General features: G+C 43.0%; 1 protein-coding gene across 5 annotated transcripts in view; it reads right to left on the reverse strand.

Moving 5' to 3' along the window:
* Positions 1-19388, reverse strand: part of PTPRO (protein tyrosine phosphatase receptor type O) — a 211640-nt gene that overhangs the window by 10784 nt on the left and 181468 nt on the right. For 4 of the 5 annotated variants that reach the window (XM_007060563.4, XM_037877059.2, XM_043539328.1 and 1 more), the window contains 7 exons: positions 13366-13401; positions 11279-11360; positions 10288-10378; positions 9726-9802; positions 7112-7246; positions 1550-1672; positions 328-482 (listed from right to left, as the gene is read on the reverse strand). In XM_007060563.4, coding sequence (XP_007060625.2) covers positions 328-482; positions 1550-1672; positions 7112-7246; positions 9726-9802; positions 10288-10378; positions 11279-11360; positions 13366-13401 — 699 coding nt within the window. The remainder of the gene's footprint in view (positions 1-327; positions 483-1549; positions 1673-7111; positions 7247-9725; positions 9803-10287; positions 10379-11278; positions 11361-13365; positions 13402-19388) is intronic. The other variant, XM_043539323.1, reaches the window with a different exon arrangement.

The following is a 19388-nucleotide window of genomic DNA, read 5'->3' on the forward strand; positions in this document are numbered from 1 at the left end:
TGTAGCCTCATGGACGTCAGTGGAGTTATGCTAATTTACCTCAGCTGAGTATCAGACCTGCAATACTTTACTATGATAAAAATATATGGTATACGTCACTCACTCTCTTTCCCCGTACATCTAGGAACATAGAATGAAATCCTGGCCCCATTAAAGTCAATGGCAAAACTCTCACTTACTGCAATAGGGCCAGGATTTTACCATAAAACATAAATAAAATACAATTCTCAGCACCTTAAAGGTGGAAAGAAATCCCTCCCTCCAGTGTTCTTCTCGATGTATTTGAATGGTTACGCATTAAAGGAAAATGGAAAATTAAGCTTTTACCTGCAGTGTATGGCCATGGGGCCTTTACTCTTTGTTGACTGCTGTCTGACCATCTGTACAAACTGCAAGATGCTCTCTGCAGCATTTGTAGTGGGGACACCATGATCAGGCCAGGCAGTGTAGTTAAAATGCATTACATCTTGTACCTCATCAGCCTAAGGCGGAAAAAACAGAACAGCAGCATGTTCATGTTTGTTCATGTTCAATCTGACTCATGCATTTACAAATGCCGACTAATGAAATTAGAGTTAGTCAAAAATGGTGAAGACTGTATGTGAAAATTTTCAAATGATTTTTGCTCCACAGTTTCAAAAAGGAAAGGAAAAAGGAAATATATTTTTTGTAAAACTTAAAAACAATAATCAAAAATTGTATTGGTGTTTGAAAGATTGGAATGTGCAGTAGGCTCCTCCCACTTCCTCTGCTTAGAGCAGTTAATACAGCAAAACCTTCTATTTCACAGCACCACGGGATGGCATACCGTTCATGAATTAAATTCTGTTTTATTCAACAGCATTTAGGGACATGGCCTCAAAAGAATGCCAACAATAATGCACAATTACCTCCTTTACAAACAATATTCCTCAACTTCTATATCCTTATTTTCAGGCCTTGAACAGTTTATAATTAAAAATGGGACTATCGTCTGATACATGGGACCAAAAAAAAAAAAAAGTGGCTGAAATGTGGTCTCCAAACAAACCATTATCATTAATTATTTGTACTACACTAGCACTTAGAAGCCCCAGTCATGATCAGGGCCCCATCATGCTAGGTGCTGTGCATCAGGTCTTCACTACCTAAGGATCCTCCTGGGAACCCTCAGGTGTCCAGTTAGGCACCATTAGTGCTCCTTTGCACCACAGCAGCAACGTACCAAACATACCAGTTTTTGTGGCGGATTCTGTGGTGTGAACATTTGTCCACTAGGATCTAGACTAGAGAGACAATCTTTTCCCTCTGGAGATGCCTGGGATGGATAGAAATTAGAGAAGGGCCTGAACCAAAACCCCAGATCAGAACATCCTTGAAATCTGAAGGTGCTTGCAATCAAAATCTATTTATGAATGTTGCTGTTGGTCCCTTTCTCTATAACTAACTGCCCCAAAACTCCAGGTCTGAACACCCCTGAATTTTGGAGTGAGAGAGATTTGGATCCAAATTTTGCAGGATGGGCTGATCGCTAATGAAAAGCAATGAAACATCTTTCATGGTCACCTACATAGCTGATTCTGAAGTTTCTAAAAGACCAGTCTGTTTGCTCCTCCTCCGAAAGCATCTCCACTGTGATGTCCCCATAAGCAATAGGCTCTTCTGTAAAAGGCCAGTAATGATCACATTTCACCTAGAGAAAAAGAAAAACAACAGTGCAATCAAAATCTATTTAGACTCAAGTTTGGGAAGCAACACAGCAGAATTTTGCTTGGCACTTAAGCATGCGTGTGTTATGTAGATGTGTGTGTGTAAACTCTCAACAAAAATGAAGCTTTAGAAAAGCAGCCTCATTATGGCTCATAGACTGTAGACAAAAAGAAAAGGAGGACTTGTGGCATCTTAGAGACTAACAAATTTATTTGAGCATAAGCTTCCGTGAGCTACAGCTCACTTCATCCGATGAAGTGAGCTGTAACTCATGAAAGCTTATGCTCAAATAAATTTGTTAGGCTCTAAGGTGCCACAAGTCTTCCTTTTCTTTTTTGCGAATACAGACTAACATGGCTGCTACTCTGAAAGACTGTAGACAGTTGTCATCCCCAACAGAAGACCACTGATGATCTCAAATAACAAGTGTCCAAATGCAGTGAACAAGATCATACATGAAAGGAAACAAAAAATATATGTTCCAAGTGTTCTCTATTACAGTGTAAAGGACCATGATGTAATATTTTTATTTTATTTAGATTTAAAATAATAAAGACAACCACCCAACACTCTAGGCACCCTAACATAACCAACCATACAGTAAATACAATAAAATTAAATCATAGAAGCATTAAAATCCATTCCACAGGAACCACTTACCCCAGGGGAGGGCAAACTATGGCCTGCGGGCCGGATCTGGCCCGTTAGAGTTTCAATCCGTCCTGAGGGATTGCCAGCCCCGTGGCGCAGTAGGGCTAAGGCAGGATCCCTGCCTGCCCTGGCTCTGCTCCGCTCCCAGAAGTGGCTGGCAACACGTCCTTGCGGCCCTGGGGGAGGGTGGGGCAGAGGGCTCCGTGTGCTGCCCTCATCTGCAGGCACTACCCCCCACAGCTCCCATTGACTGGGAATGGGGAACCACAGCCAATGGGAGTTTTGGGGGTGGTACCAACAGGCGAGGGCTGCTCCTTCCACCCCCAGGAGCCACTGCCCGGACATGCTGTCCACTTCCAGAAGCGGCACAAGGCCAGGGCAGGCAGGGAGCCTGCCTTAACCCTGCTGCATGACGCAAATAGCGCAGGCTGGAGCCCGCACCCCGAATCCCTCCTGCACCCGACACCCCAACCCCCTTCCCTGAGCCTCCTAACCCCCTGCCAAACCCCCTACTGCACCCCAACCCCCTGCCCTGAGCCCCTTCCTGCACACCGCACCCCCTCCCACACCCTCAGCCTTCTCCAGAGACCCTATGAAACCGGCGTCTCTTTCAGCATGCTTGCAAATCTGCGTTATTTTGGAACAAGAAGGTGGGAAGAGCAAGTTCCAGAGCTCCCACAAAGAACAGCCTGCCAGTCACTCTCTTTCTCTTACAATGAGGAGGATCCAGTTAAGTGTCCATGCTGACTGCAGCTGTGGAAGTATGGCATGGGGAGAGAGGCATGTCCATTGGCCTGTGCCAGCCCATTTATGGCTTCATAGCTCATAACCGACACATTAAACTCAACCCAGAGACCAATGGGCAGCTAGCTATCCTGGAACATTGCTGTCACTATGTCCTGCTCAATAAGCGAATTGCTGCATTCTACACCAGCCTCAGTCTCCGAATGGTTTTAAGGTGTAATCCCATGTAGTGAGCATTGCAATAGCCAAATCTTGAGGTAACAAAAGCACGGATAATGGTGGCAAGGTCTGTGGCCAGAACGAAAGGCCACAGTGTCCTAGCCAGGCACTGATGGGAAACAAGAGACTGGGCCACTGCTGTGATGTGGTTATCAAACAGCTCAGGGGCTAATATCACCCCTGAGTTGTGAACACTTATCTAATGACAGATGTACTCCTTCAATCCAAGGGGCTGATATTACCCCTGCCATCTCCCCTGGCTGCTTCCCCAAACCCATCATCATTGCCTCAATCTTAGCTGGGTTGAGCCTCAGCCAGCTCATTTTCATCCATGTGCCAACCCTGACTAGACAGGAAGTGAGAAGCTGAACTGCATCATCCAAATCAGACAAGACAGATACACAGATTTGGGTGTCATCATCATACTGCACCCCATGTCTCCTTACTAGTAACAAATTTGGACAGATGATTAGGGAGGAGTATAAAAAATACTGCTCAAGCATGCAGGGGTGTAACCAGGAAGGCCAAAGCACAACTGGAGTTGTAGCTAGCAAGGAATGTGAAGGGTAACAAGAAGGGTTTTGACAAGTATGTTAGCAACAAGAAGGCAGCCAGGAAAAGTGTGGGACCCTTACTGAAAGGGAGAGGCAACCTAGTAACAGATGCTGTGGAAAAAGCTGAAGTAATCAATGCTTCTTTTGCCTCAGTCTTCACAGAAGAAGTCAGCTCCCATACAGCTGCACTGGGCAGCACAGTATGGGGAGGAGGTGATCAGCCCTCGGTGGTGAAAGAACAGGTTAACGACTATTTAGAAAAGCTGGATATGCACAAGTCCATGGGTCTGGGTGCAATGCATCCGAGGATACTGGGGGAGTAGGCTGATGTGATTGCAGAGCCATTGGCCATTATCTTTGAAAACTCATGGCAATCAGGAGGGGTCCCGGATGACTGGAAAAAGGCAAATATAGTGCCCATCTTTAAAAAAGGGAAGAAGGAGAATCCAGGGAACTACACTCTGGTCAGCCTCACTTCTGTCCCCAGAAAAATCATGGAGTAGGTCCTCAAGAAATCCATTTTGAAGCACTTGGAGGACAGGAACAGTCAACATGGATTCACCAAGCGCAAGTCATGCCTGACCAACCTGATTGCCTTCTTTGATGAGATAACTGGTGCTGTGGATATAGAGAAAGCGGTGGATGTGATATACCTTGACTTTAGCAAAGCTTTTGATACGATCTCCCACAGTATTCTTGCCAGCAAGTTAAGAAATATGGATTGGATGAATGGACTATGAAGTGGATAAAAAGCTGGCTGGATCGTTGGGCTTGGCTCAATGTCTGTTGGCAGTTGGTATCAAGCGGAGTGCCCCAGGGGTTGGTCCTGGGGCCGGTTTTATTCAACGTCTTCATTAATGATCTGGATGATGGGATGAATTGCACCCTCAGCAAGTTCGCGGATGACACTAAGATGGGGGGAGAGGTAGATATGCTGGAGGGTAGGGATAGGGTCCAGAGTGATCTAGACAAATTGGAGGACTGGGCCAAAAGAAATCTGATGAGGTTCAACAAGGACAAGTGCAGAGTCCTGCACTTAGGACGGAAGAATCCCTTGCATGGCTACAGGCTGTGGACCAACTAACTAAGCGGCAGCTCTGCAGAAAAGGACCTGGGGATTACAGTAGATGAGAAGCTGGATAGGAGTCAACAGTGTGCCCTTGCCAAGAAGGCTAACAGCATATTGGACTGCATTAATAGGAACATTGCCAGCAGATCAAGGGAAGTGATTATTCCCCTCTATTCGGCACTGGTGAGGCCACATCTGGAGTATTGCGTCCAGTTTGGAGCCCCCCCACACTACAGAAAGGATGTGGACAGATTGGAGAGAGTCCAGTGGAGGGCAACAAAAACAACTAGGGGGCTGAGGCACATGACTTATGAGGAGAGGCTGAGGGAACTGGGTTTATTTAGTCTACAGAAGAGAAGAGTGAGGGGGGATTTGATAGCAGCCTTCAACTACCTGAAGGGGGGTTCCAAAGAAGATGGAGCTAGGCTGTTCTCAGTGGTGGCAGATGACAGAACAAGGAGTAATGGTCTCAAATTGCAGTGGGGGAGGTCTAGGCTGGATATTAGGAAAAACTATTTCACTAGGAGGGTGGTGAAGCACTGGAATGGATTACCTAGGGAGGTGGTGGAATCTCCTTCCTTAGAGGTTTAAAGCCCAGCTAGACAAAGCCCTGGCTGGGATGATTTAGTTGGGGTTGGTCCTGCTTTGAGCATGGGGCTGGACTTGGAAGATGGTCTCTTCCAGCCCTAATCTTCTATGATTCTATGATATCCAAGATCATAAGCAATGTACATGTATTAGCTGATTATTATATTTCACATTCCATTTTGAAAAATAATGCTTTGTCATTTTTACAGAACTCTCACATTGACAGTGTCCCTATTATTAAAATGCATTGACATCTGCATGTCATTCATATATGTATTATCTGTGCAAATGGCTAGAACTAACAAAGAAAATAGCTGGGAAGCAAATGTGGATGCTACAAATATCATGGCCAAGACTGTGTTGATTTGGTTATCTCAGCTTAATGAAAGAATATCTATTACGTTGACATCTGTTATAATGGCTGCACTGAAACCATGCAATAGAGCCTGTTGTGTCAAATGCTAATTTACAGAGAACAATATGATATTTGGAGGCACGCTTCGATGAAGAGAAAAAGATCACTGGAGCCATCTTTAATTTTAGTATTGTTTTGTTCTCTTGAAAGGTGCCAGAACAACAGTCTTAGGAAATGAGTGTTCTATTCATCCACACAAGAGGTACAGCATGGGCTCTGGCAGCTCCTCCAGGCTGCCCCAGCAATGTGCTGGCCTGAAGGGAGAGTAAGAATCTATTTCAGTCCATAGGTGCTGGAACTAGTGGTGCTGGGGTTGCTGCTGCACCCCCTGGCTTGAAGTGGATCCCATATATACAGGGTTCACAGTTTGGTTCAATGACTCTCAGCACCTTCAGTCACCATGCCCAGTCAATTCTCTGCCTCTCTGCTGAAACTCCCAAGCAGGGGGATAACCGGTGGCAACTGTGTTAGTAGTTTTTGTGATGTGGATACACACCTGTAGACTAGGAACTGAGCTGGGACCACCACTAATTTCAGAGATGCCAACAAACAGCTATCAGACAGTAACAATTTTTCATTTGCTGCCAGCCTGGATTCAAACCAGTAACAGTCCCCTGAGCCATCCACTCCCTATTGCTGCCATTTTAAAGTCTAATTTGAGTCATGTAAGAATCTTTTACTCTTGATAAAAATCTTGTCAGCCTCTTACAACGGGTAACTTCCTACTAAAGATAGGACCAAAGCCAAACCTGAGGTCCAAACACAGCTGAACTTCAGGAAGTTCATATTTGGATTCAAATATTATGGCTCGATTTGCTACCATTACTCATGGTACCATTCAGCACCAGCTCTTTAGACTTACTATTTAGTATAATTAATATTAATGATTTGTGTTACAGCAGCACCGAGAGGTCTCCATTCAAATAGGGGCCCCACTGTGCTACACTACAAACTCTAACGCTACAAACAAATAGAACTATCCCTGCACTGAAGAGTTTACAATAAATGACCATGAGTCTCCTTCTCGATCTCCTGTTGATATCATTAGGAGTTTTGGGTTCAGAGGGCATTCAAGAGCTTGCCTTATACTGCTGTTTTGTGTTAAAAAATAATGCAAAGGAACCTAATGACACTAAAATTATTTATTTCCGTGCAAAATGCACATAGGATTATGCTACCTACCCTTCTTTTTTCATTACACTGAGTGAGCATAACAATGATTTGTGATTTTTGCTGGAGAACCATCTTCCAAAAATCATTCCTTGTCTCTGGCAGTGGCCCCTGGGTTGCAATGTATTCCTGTGGTGAGTTGTAGCCCTAAGAGACAGGTGCAATTTGTTAATATACTTCATTTCACAGACTGTTCAGAATATACATTTTCCTCAGGAGCATATTTACAACATGCTTTTAAAGTTACATTTTTGAATGTTTAAGTCCAAAATTCAAAGAGCTTTTTAAAAGTAATTCCTAACATGAAGAAGCCTATATCAAGTTTTTTGGTTTGTTGCTTTTAATTCAGTGACAACTGTTATTTTTTTAATCAAAATATTTCCAAGGAGATTTTGAGTCCCAAATACTACAGGAGTACCTGGAAATTAACCTGTGTATGGACAAAAGTGAAACCGACCAATGTAAATTCACTGTCAAAAGTTAGTGAAGTACAAGAAATAAACAGCATAAAAAATGAAAACTAAATCAGGGCTGTTTTTTTTTTTTTTACAAAGTTTTAATACATTTAATATGCTGTGAATTCACAAGTACAATAGTTATGTATCCTTATCTTGTCCTTTCCCCCAAATAAATTAAGTAGCACTTGTGGTGAATTAAATGTAATAATAGAACAGAAAGGAAAGGATTAATCAGATCAACTCTAATCAAGGAACATGTGGATAAGTGTTTGCAAGCTCAAGACGCAAATCAGTAAAATACCTGGTAATCTTAGGCCTAAAATAATAGTAATAGATTATTCTAAAAGTCATAACTCTTAAAAGATTATCAAATATTTATAATTTACTAAACCTGAAGTACCTTTAGGAGACATTATACCCATACATTCCTATCCCTATCTGTCTGCTAATCTGTCTGTTTTTATTTGTAGATACTTTTTTGGGCACTATTGTAGAAAAGGGTAATTTTGTAAATAATACAAGATGCCATTTCCGTATCTGCTAGTTAACATATTTGCTGGGTGTAAGGGTTGATTTAACTATGACCCTGGCTGCCTGTTTACAGTGAACGCAGGAGGAGATTATCAGCAGAACTACGTTTAGAAAGTTATCTAACACCCAGAGTAGTTGGGGGAAAAAAAAGACAGATACATTCAAAACACAGTATGTTCCTACATGAATTTGGCTATGGATGTATCAGCCTACAGCATTCAAGTAATTAAAATACTGATGATTTGGAAGCACTTTTCCATAGGCAGCCTATTTCAGCATTTGCCATCTGTAAAAGACTCAGTTCAAACTCAACACTCATAATAATTTATAAGTACAGAACACATTTCATTTTGCTTCAGATGGGGTGTGTATATAACTGATGCATCACATTTCTATTGACAGTGGAAAGCGGATCACCATGAACACTAGGGTTTGGGATGAAACTATCATGAGGTGCCAAGTGGGAGAGTGATCATCCAAATAAGCCAAACACTAACATAGCTGTGTTGTATCTAAAGTATTTGGAAGGTGATTTTTGTGTGTAGTATTAAACATATCTAAAATATAAACAGGGAATTGACAAAAGCTGAAGAGACATATCTGGATGCTATATCTATCTATATCTATAGCCATATCCATGGATGCTATATAACTGGATGCTATAAAATTGTCATTCTAGTTTTCTGACTGAGCATCAAATGTACACATTATTGATATTTAATGAAGAAAAGAAAGAAAGAGCCTGCCTGGCCTTATCACTTAGTTCTGTGATCTTGTCAGATCTCAGAAGCTAAGTAAGGTCAGTGCTTTGTCAGTGTTTGGATGGGAGACTTCCAAAGTGACGCACGAAGTGCTGATATTGATTCAGTGATTCTCTTCCCATTTTAGTCAGTACTGAACCAAGTCCCTAGCATGAAGCTATGGGCCACTGTGCTGTTTCAGTGGAGAACTAGAACACAGATGTGCCCGTCATTTGTAGTCATTAAAGATGCCACAACACTTTTCATAACAGCAGGGAACTCTTCCCAGCATCCTGGCCAAATTCTTATGTACAAAATCACATTCTGCCTCCCTACATATCCCATACGGTTACAGCCGAATACAGCATTCTTTACTTCCTGTCCTAAAACTATAGCAGAATTGCTATGAGCTGTTAGACAGCGGCTCTAAACCGTGCAGGGAAGAAGGCGTGAACAGAACAATGCCAAGATCAGGGTAGCGCAAATAGAAGCTATGTTTGCACACCATGCCCTGGCTTGTTCTCTGTGCATTTTTACTGTACCTGTATCTCTGGTTCACTGCCTTTATTCCACATAGATTAAAATATTGGAAAAAAACCCTTTAGCTGTTTGAGAATTGCAGTGCAGAGTTTAAACTTTTCACCCATGTCCCCAGCCAATTTCCTCCCATCTGTAACAGGATGCACACAACTTTCAAAGTTGCTGTGGCAAAATGTGCACAAAACAGGTTTATTGGCTGGTGAAAAGTGCTGTTCACTGAAGGCAAAATTAGTGAAATTGAGATAATTTTTTTTTTAAAGTCACCAAATTGCTAGGAGTTTTCACTCTTCACTGCCTGTGTGATATTTCCCTACTAAGAATATTAAGCCTCAGGATGATTTGAGTCTTACCACTTACAGGAATATAGTTGGCATTAATGTAGTCTGAACCTTCTTCTTCATTCATCGAAACTAATCTGACGCGGCTAAAGTCATCTGCAAAAAGAAGGGGGGGAGGGGGAAAGAAAGGGGGTAGCTTGAGCAAACTGTGGGAGGTTTTAAATAATCTCTTAAAATCCTGAAACACAATTACACACTCTCCAGCATAACAAAGGCAAAACTGTAGAGGGCCAGCATTCCATTCCAATAAGTACTGCCCAGTTCTTGCTGCATGGATACGGCTTCATTACTGCTGCACACTCCTGCCTTCAAGAGGCTTCACTGTCGGGTCTCTTTGAATCTCATTAAAATCATGAGAAAAAACGAAGAAGGCTGCTCAGCAGTAGGAATGACCTACTATTTTCAGTCATGACAAATATAAAACACAGAGCTTCATCCTTTCAAAACTAAGAGAGACCTATTTCTTTTAAAACAAGCTTTTACCTGCTGGAAAACCTGCATCAATTCCACAATTAAAACTCTTCTCCCCCCACCCCACCCCCCGAGGGACCCTCGCAGGAGTCTGCATCTATTGTACTTACATGGGAGGATATTTGTATAGCGATTTTTACATCGATTCATGGGAAGGTCAGCAGCAAAATGGGGTATGTCAAGCCCAATCAGTTTTAGCTCCTGTATATGTCAGAAGGGAAAATGTTGCCATTAAATTAACTAACACCTGAAAATTAATGGTTTGTGAATAATGCTTCTGACAGCCCTGGACTCCAAAGCACTTTATTTACGGACACTACAGATACAGCAAGTTTCCTTGTAATACCTCATCATTTGGCTCATACCTGGGCGACCACTTCTAAGAGTGGGGAGGAAAGTCTGGTCTCCACGCCCATTCAACTTTTGGCTACCCTGATGAGACTGTCAGTAGGTTTGTCAGTTACTGTCACCTATTCTGATGATTTTGTTCTGACCTACCAAACTCATTCCACATAGGCCACTGAATAGCTATCAGATGGTGTCACCATCTGAGCTAGATTTCAGTAACGTTTCCTCAATTACCGACAACTCTCAGCTGCTTTTGATCCTGAGATTTATATAATTACTATTCATTACCTTAAATAATCAATCTAAAATATTCTGTAACATACGATCATAAATGAGATGGAGACAATGTGTGCCACCTGAGAGAACAGTGGGTGGAATCCTAACCCTATCAAGTCAAATGGAGTTTTGCTACTACGATCAACAGATCCAAGATTCCACCCAGTGTTTGTTGTTCCCTTTTGTCTTCACTTGACAATCTTGCATTTTTAGCACTGGGGAAATAAACTAGTCAGACAAGACCATGTCTTCCCAGTAAACTGTCCCTTTGTTTCAGAAGATTTGGTTGTCACCAATGCCATTTTTCATTTTAAAAATGCATTGCAGTCAACTTTAGGCTGCCACCTGGTCTATGCTACAACAGACGTGTGAGTCTGAATGCCACACTCATACCACCCATCAGGTTCTTGCAGTTTGGCATAAATAGCCGTCCAATTTGGGAGAGGCAGCTAGGAGCTGTCATCTCCATATACATACCTCAAATTGCAGAGAAAATTTATAATCTGAATCTTTGGCCATGTCCTTGATGTAGCCATCAAAGTCATCCAGCTGGACAGGGCTTTTCAAAAACACACAGAAAAGAAATCAATTTCTTAAATAGGTTTGTTTTGTTTTTGAGTACTAACACTTCACTAATCTCTATTTTTACCATTGTATTCTACTACGTAATTATACCTGGGACAGAGCTTGCAAAAGATGGAAGCTTGTGTACCTGAAATGGGACACATACTGTCCGATGAATCATTTACCTGTGATTACATGTACTGCATTGTAGCCAGGTGGGCATCTGCGGCTAATAGGATAAATCTACCCACGTCATTAAGCTAAATTCTGCAGTCCATCTTGAGGCAAAATTCCCATTGGTTTCAGTTTGAATTTTGCCTGATTTAGGATGCAGGATTTGGCCCACTGGCAATGGAACATAGAATGGAGAGTCAGGAGAGCTCCAACTCTTGACCCTTCAAATCAAACTGTCTTAAAGGAGACCCTCGAGTTATAGCTCTGATTGAAATCTCCATTTCAATTAAAAATGAGCGTGGGATGCCAGATTTGGATCCCGATTCTAAGTCCCATCAGAGTTCAGATGGTCACATCCAGGGTTTATGTTCTGGTCATCTCTAATTACAATACATGGGCACTACTTCCGGGACGGCAGCAAAAGCCGCTCATTTGAACTGACTTAGTGACGTAAAAATCCCTTTCATAAAGGGGGAACTATCTGGTAAACACACACATTTAAATTTCATGTGCACCATAATCACACAAGCCATTAATAGGTTTCATTGGTGGGTCCATCCACACACAGGCCTGAATTTGGGTCAGACAAGGTCTATGATGTAAAATATGCAAATTTCAGCCCCAGAGCAACAAATATTTTCACGATTGGCTTTGAGAAGTTCAGGTGTTTGCCATGTTTGACATTAGAAGCCAAATTCTACTCTAGCATAAGTGGGCACAATGCCCATCGAAGATAATGGAGCACAGACATATTGGGCCACATCTTCAACTGGTATAAACTGGCCTGGCTTTATCGACTCTGATGGAGCTATGCCTGTTTACCCCAGCTGAGGATCAGGCCCCGAGTTCAGGCTAAAGAATGAGTCATTAGATTAACACCTTAAATAATGAAATACAAGCAGTTTCCCTCGCGTAATTATCATGTTTTAATTTACAAAATACTGAAGCATGTACACAATAATCCGTTCATTTACTTGAAGCAATATGCCACCAAGGAACTGTCTTTTATCTCCAGATAATTACTTCTCTTTACCTATTTAACATTAATGATCTAATACACAACAGCAACTGCCATCAGAGCCTGACATCAAGAAGGAAACTGCAGTACGAACAGATCCGTTCCAGTTTTTCAGTTTTTCATTTTTAAATGAGGAAAGGCTCTGTTGGAATTTCTAATTTAGCATAACTGATCTTTCCCCAGTGGTTAATTTTCTATCAGTCAGGAGCTCTTTTACCACAACCTAGCTGTTGAAAAGATAAAACAAAACGCAGGGTACTCTTGATTTAGTGCAGGGGTTCTCAAACTTCATTGCGCTGCGACCCCACCCCCCTTCTGACAACACAAATTACTATGCGGCCCCAGGAGGGAGGACTGAAGCCTGAGTCCTCCTGATTCCTGCCTGATTCCCCCGGGTGGGGGAGCCAAAGCCAAAGCCCGAGCCCCACTGCCCTGGGTGGGGAAGGGGTCAAAGCCAAAGCCCAAGGGCTTCATCCCCAGCCTGGAGGCCTGTAGCTGCCCAGGGCCGAATCCCTCAGGCTTTGGCTCAGCCCCGAGCCCCAGCAAGTCTAAGCCAGCCCTGGCGACCCCATTAAAATAGGGTCCTGACCCACAGTTTGAGAACCGCTGATTTAGTGTAATTATCTCTTGCCATGTGCTTCCAGACATCTCTTGCTACAATCTCTCTCTGGAGGTATTTACCAGAATGAAGAATATTTATCTCTGTAACCACAACACCATATTGCCTATAATCATAAAAATTATTGTTCAGTCTAATGTGACTATTAATTTTTTAAAAATATTATTTAAATATCAAAAAGTCACATACTTGGTCAGCTTCCTCTTCTTTAATCCATTTTTACTCCTGTAAGGCAGACAAACACAGCTTTTTTCAGTATAACTCATCATCTGGACTTGATTAAAAATTAGTCCCACTGTCAAAATTGAACTTGTTTCCATCTGAATTGAATGTGTAGGTTTTATGATTGCCTTAATATGTAAGTCAGGAGTGTGGGTGGAAAGCTGACCTCTTTGAAGTCAATGGCAAAACTCCCTATGGATTTTACCCTATGGTGTTAAGGCACTGCCTGCATTTTGGAGAAGGAGAGACTGCACACAGGAAACCATGTTCAGAGACCTTGGGTGAAATCCTGATTATACTGAAGTCAATGGGAATTTTTTAACCGACTTCAAAGGGCCCAAATTTCACCCCTTCTGCCTGAGCCTGGCATAATCCCTCCAGAAATGCAAGCCAAATTAGCCTGCTACATCCCTTTATGAATTGCAGCATAAAGTTCCCTAGCAGCCTAGAATTAAAAAGGGGAACAACCAGCAGGGCAGATACAGGTAAGTAACCATTTTCGTGTTCTCTCCACAGGTACTAATGCGGAGAGTGGACCAGATGATACGTCTGAGGGAAGGGAGCAGAAGGAGACTCCACCGATTGGAAGGCATGGGATGCACTGTCCTAGGGTTGGGGGTTCCACGACCACCGCTCCCAAAAAAAGGAGGCGGGTGGTGGTGGTCGGGGACTCTCTCCTCAGGGGAACTGAGTCATCTATCTGCCACCCCGACCGGGAAAACCGAGAAGTCTGCTGCTTGCCAGGAGCTAAGATTTGTGATGTGACGGAGAGACTGCCGAGACTCATCAAGCCCATCAGCCCTTCCTGCTTCTTCACGTGGGCACCAATGATACTGCCAAGAATGACCCTGACCGGATCACTGCGGACTATGTGGCTCTGGGAAGAAGGATAAAGGAGTTTGAGGTGCAAGTGGTGTTCTCGTCCATCCTCCCCGTGGAAGGAAAAGGCCTGGGTAGAGACTGTCGAATCGTGGAAGTCAACGAATGGCTAGGCAGGTGGTGTCGGAGAGAAGGCTTTGGATTCTTTGACCATGGGATGGTGTTCCAAGAAGGAGTGCTAGGCAGAGACGGGCTCCACCTAACGAAGAGAGGGAAGAGCATCTTCGCAAGCAGGCTGGCTAACCTAGTGAGGAGGGCTTTAAACTAAGTTCACCGGGGGAAGGAGACCAAAGCCCTGAGGTAAGTGGAGAAGTGGGATACCGGGAGGAGGCACGAGCAGGAGCGCGTGAGAGGGGAGGGCTCCTGCCTCATACTGAGAAAGAGGGGCGATCTTTCAGGTTACCTCAAGTGCCTATATACAAATGCACAAAGCCTGGGAAACAAGCAGGGAGAACTGGAAGTCCTGGCACAGTCAAGGAATTATGATGTGATTGGAATAACAGAGACTTGGTGGGATAACTCACATGACTGGAGTACGTCATGGATGGATATAAGCTCTTCAGGAAGGACAGGAAGGGCAGAAAAGGTGGGAGAGTTGCAATGTATGTAAGGGAGCAGTATGACTGCTCAGAGCTCAAGTATGAAACTGCAGAAAAACCTGAGAGTCTCTGGATTAAGTTTAGAAGTGTGAGCAACAAGGGTGATGTCGTGGTGGGAGTCTACTATAGACCACCAGACCAGGGGGATGAGGTGGACGAGGCTTTCTTCCGGCAACTCGCAGAAGTTACTAGATCGCAGGCCCTGGTTCTCATGGGAGACTTCAATCACCCTGATATCTGCTGGGAGAGCAATACAGCGGTGCACAGGCAATCCAGGAAGTTTTTGGAAAATGTAGGGGACAATTTCCTGGTGCAAGTGCTGGAGGAACCAACTAGGGGCAGAGCTCTTCTTGACCTGCTGCTCACAAACCGGGAAGAATTAGTAGGGGAAGCAAAAGTGGATGGGAACCTGGGAGGCAGTGACCATGAAATGGTTGAGTTCAGGATCCTAACACAAGGAAGAAAGGAGAGCAGCAGAATACAGACCCTGGACTTCAGAAAAGCAGACTTTGACTCCCTCAGGGAGCTGATGGGCAAGATCCACTGGGAGAATAACATGAAGGGGAAAGGAGTCCAGGAGAACTGGCTGTATTTTAAAGAATCCTTATTGAGGTTACAGGGACAAACCATCCCGATGTGCAGAAAGAATAGCAAATATGGCAGGCGACCAGCTTGGCTTAACAGTGAAATCCTGGCTGCTTTTAAATACAAAAAAGAAGCTTACAAGAAGTGGAAGATTGAACAAATGACCAGGGATGAGTACAAAAATATTGCTCGGGCTTGCAGGAGTGAAATCAGGAAGGCCAAATCACACCTGGAGTTGCAGCTAGCAAGAGATGTTAAGAGTAACAAGAAGGGTTTCTTCAGGTATGTTGGCAACAAGAAGAAAGTCAAGGAAAGTGTGGGCCCCTTACTGACTGAGGGAGGCAACCTAGTGACAGAGGATGTGGAAAAAGCTAATGTACTCAATGCTTTTTTTGCCTCTGTCTTCACGAACAAGGTCAGCTCCCAGACTACTGCACTGGGCAGCACAGCATGGGGAGGAGGTGACCAGCCCTCTATGGAGAAAGAAGTGGTTCGGGACTATTTAGAAAAGCTGGACGAGCACAAGTCCATGGGGCTGGATGCGTTGCATCCGAGAGTGCTAAAGGAGTTGGCGGATGTGATTGCAGAGCCATTGGCCATTATCTTTGAAAACTCATGGTGATCGGGGGAGGTCCCAGATGACTGGAAAAAGGCTAATGTAGTGCCCATCTTTAAAAAAGGGAAGGAGGAGGATCCTGGGAACTACAGGCCAGTCAGCCTCACCTCAGTCCCTGGAAAAATCATAGAGCAGGTCCTCAAGGAATCAATTCTGAAGCACTTAGAGGAGAGGAAAGTGATCAGGAACAGTCAGCATGGATTCACCAAGGGCAAGTCATGCCTGACTAATCTAATTACCTTCTATGATGAAATAACTGGCTCTGTGGATGAAGGGAAAGCAGTGGACGTGTTGTTCCATGACTTTAGCAAAGCTTTTGACACGGTCTCCCACAGTATTCTTGTCAGCAAGTTAAAGAAGTATGGGCTGGATGAATGGACTATAAGGTGGATAGAAAGCTGGCTAGATTGTCGGGCTCAACGGGTAGTGATCAATGACTCCATGCCTAGTTGGCAGCCGGTATCAAGTGGAGTGCCCCAGGGGTTGGTCCTGGGGCTGGTTTTGTTCAATATCTTCATAAATGATCTGGAGGATGATGTGGATTGCACCCTCAGCAAGTTTGCAGATGACACTAAACTGGGAGGAGTGGTAGATACGCTGGAGGGTAGGGATAGGATACAGAGGGACCTAGACAAATTGGAGGATTGGACCAAAAGAAATCTGATGAGGTTCAACAAGGACAAGTGCAGAGTCCTGCACTTAGGACGGAAGAATCCAATGCACCGCTACAGACTAGGGACCGAATGGCTCGGCAGCAGTTCTGCAGAAAAGGACCTAGGGGTTACAGTGGACAAGAAGTTGGATATGAGTCAACAGTGTCCCCTTGTTGCCAAGAAGGCCAATGGCATTTTGGGATGTATAGGTAGGGGCATTGCCAGCAGATCGAGGGACGTGATCGTTCCCCTCTATTCGACATTGGTGAGGCCTCATCTGGAGTACTGTGTCCAGTTTTGGGCCCCACACTACAAGAAGGGTGTGGAAAAATTGGAAAGAGTCCAGCGGAGGGCAACAAAAATGATTAGGGGACTGGAACACATGACTTATGAGGAGAGGCTGAGGGAACTGGGGATGTTTAGTCTTCAGAAGAGAAGAATGAGGGGGGATTTGATAGCTGCTTTCAACTACCTGAAAGGGGGTTCCAAAGAGGATGGCTTTAGACTGTTCTCAGTGGTAGCAGATGACAGAACAAGGAGTAATGGTCTCAAGTTGCAGTGGGGGAGATTTAGGTTGGATATTAGGAAAAACTTTTTCACTACGAGGGTGGTGAAACACTGGAATGCGTTACCTAGGGAGGTGGTGGAATCTCCTTCCCTAGAAGTTTTTAAGATCAGGCTTGACAAAGCCCTGGCTGGGATGATTTAGTCGGGGATCGGTCCTGCTTTGAGCAGGGGGTTGGACTAGATGACCTCCTGAGGTCCCTTCCAACCCTGATATTCTATGATTCTATAATTCAGTCACTTCAGCTCTGTCCCTGCCTCACCTGGTCCTATCTCCTCTAGGAAAGCTAGTGCCACCACACAGATGAAAGAAATACAAGGACTGAGACTATACCTAGCCCTACATGGGTGTGCAAGGATCGGAAGCCCCTGGCAACCCTTTCCAAACACACATGAGGCGAAGAAATTCTAGCCTGTACATGGCATTTCACATACACCACATAATCAGAATGAGGAATGATCCCCTACTTCCACAATGAAGGCAATGGCAAATATGCCACAGATTTCAACAGGAGTAGGAAATGAATGAGTTAAGCAAGGTAATATTTAAGAATAGAAATAAAAAGTGCAGTATACTAACCACCATCATACCTTACATATTGTTCCAGACAAGGAGCCCTGGCTCAAGTCTATCTGAAAACAGTTCTAATATGTGATGATTCACTACACTAAAGAAGACCTGAAGAAGAACTCTGTGTAAGTAAGCTTGAAAGCTTGTCTCGCTGGAACAATGTTAACCAGTCAAATTACATGTCCAAATGAGCACATTCTGAATTAATTTATCTACAGTTTCTAAGAACTATTGATCATGTCTGCTAAGACAATCAGACAGCTTGAACAAATTTTTGCTTCCTAAAAGGCCCCTCAGAAGTGTTAAATACTTTTTCTGGGCCTTTAGTGATATCTGCCCTTAAGCATGTACTGCTATAATAAAGTTAAAACTTTTTTATTTCATGGTCATAATCAAGTGATTGCTAGATACTCTTGGCTAAACCAGTTCACACTAGCTAAGATTGGTTGAAATTAGATTTTTTTAAAATCCCAAAATGGGAAAACTAAATTTTTCAGGGAAAAATATTTTGATGATTTTTTTCATTTTTTTAAAAAACAAATTCAAAATGCTTTTTTAAAAAAACAACAATAATATTTTGATATTTTCAAAAATGTTTTGAAATAGCAAGGAAAAATACAGAGGAAATTGAAAAAAGAAAATTTAAGTTTTCCCTCCTTTTATCTCCAGAGGTATTAAAAATGGGGGGGGGGAGGTTTCAAAAGCAAAAAAGGATAAGAGGAAGGGGGAAACACCCCAAAAAGTCAAAACATATTTTTTGGAAATGAACAAAAGTTTTAAATAGGTTTCTAAAAAATTTGTTCTGATTTTTTTCATAAAACAACAACAACAACAACAAAAAAGAATGAAGCAAAAACTGCTTGTTTTCTTTCTAAATAATTCCCTCTCAAGAAAAGTTTTTAGATCAGCTCCTACTACATCAGCTACTACTCTGGCCCAGTACCTTCTTGTTGTATTGTAACAATCTATTTTCATTCATAACAGATGATGCGTCTGCAGAGTTAACATAGCTATGCCAATAACATTTCTACACCGGTGTGGAACAATTACTATGTAATACAATATATACCATTATCTATCTAACTTGAAATAACTTTTTGCTATTTAGACACCGACATGTGTGCACCTTGACTATACCCATACCCCTGAAACATTTATTTTACACCTTAATGGTAGTTTTGCCAAAGAAGTCTTAAAAATGAATTCATCCAGGCTATTGAAATACAACTTTTGTTATCCCTTGTGACTAGGGTAAATCTGAAAGATTGGCATACAGGATTAATTAAAAAAGAAAAATATTAAGTGCTGCCATGATGGGAGTGCTTCTAGGAAATCTCCAAGGAATACTTCAATAGGCACATAAAACAGATGATTGACATCCATACCCCATGAGACAAACACAAAACATTTATTAAGCTTTCAGAATCTCAAGAGTCCTTTGTTACTTTACATTGCAATGGCTGCTGAGTATTCACAAAATGTCATAACCAAATCGCATGTAAAACAAGGACGCTTGAAACAAC

Source organism: Chelonia mydas, chromosome 1, assembly GCF_015237465.2.
Source record: "Chelonia mydas isolate rCheMyd1 chromosome 1, rCheMyd1.pri.v2, whole genome shotgun sequence".
Classification (NCBI taxonomy): domain Eukaryota; kingdom Metazoa; phylum Chordata; order Testudines; family Cheloniidae; genus Chelonia; species Chelonia mydas.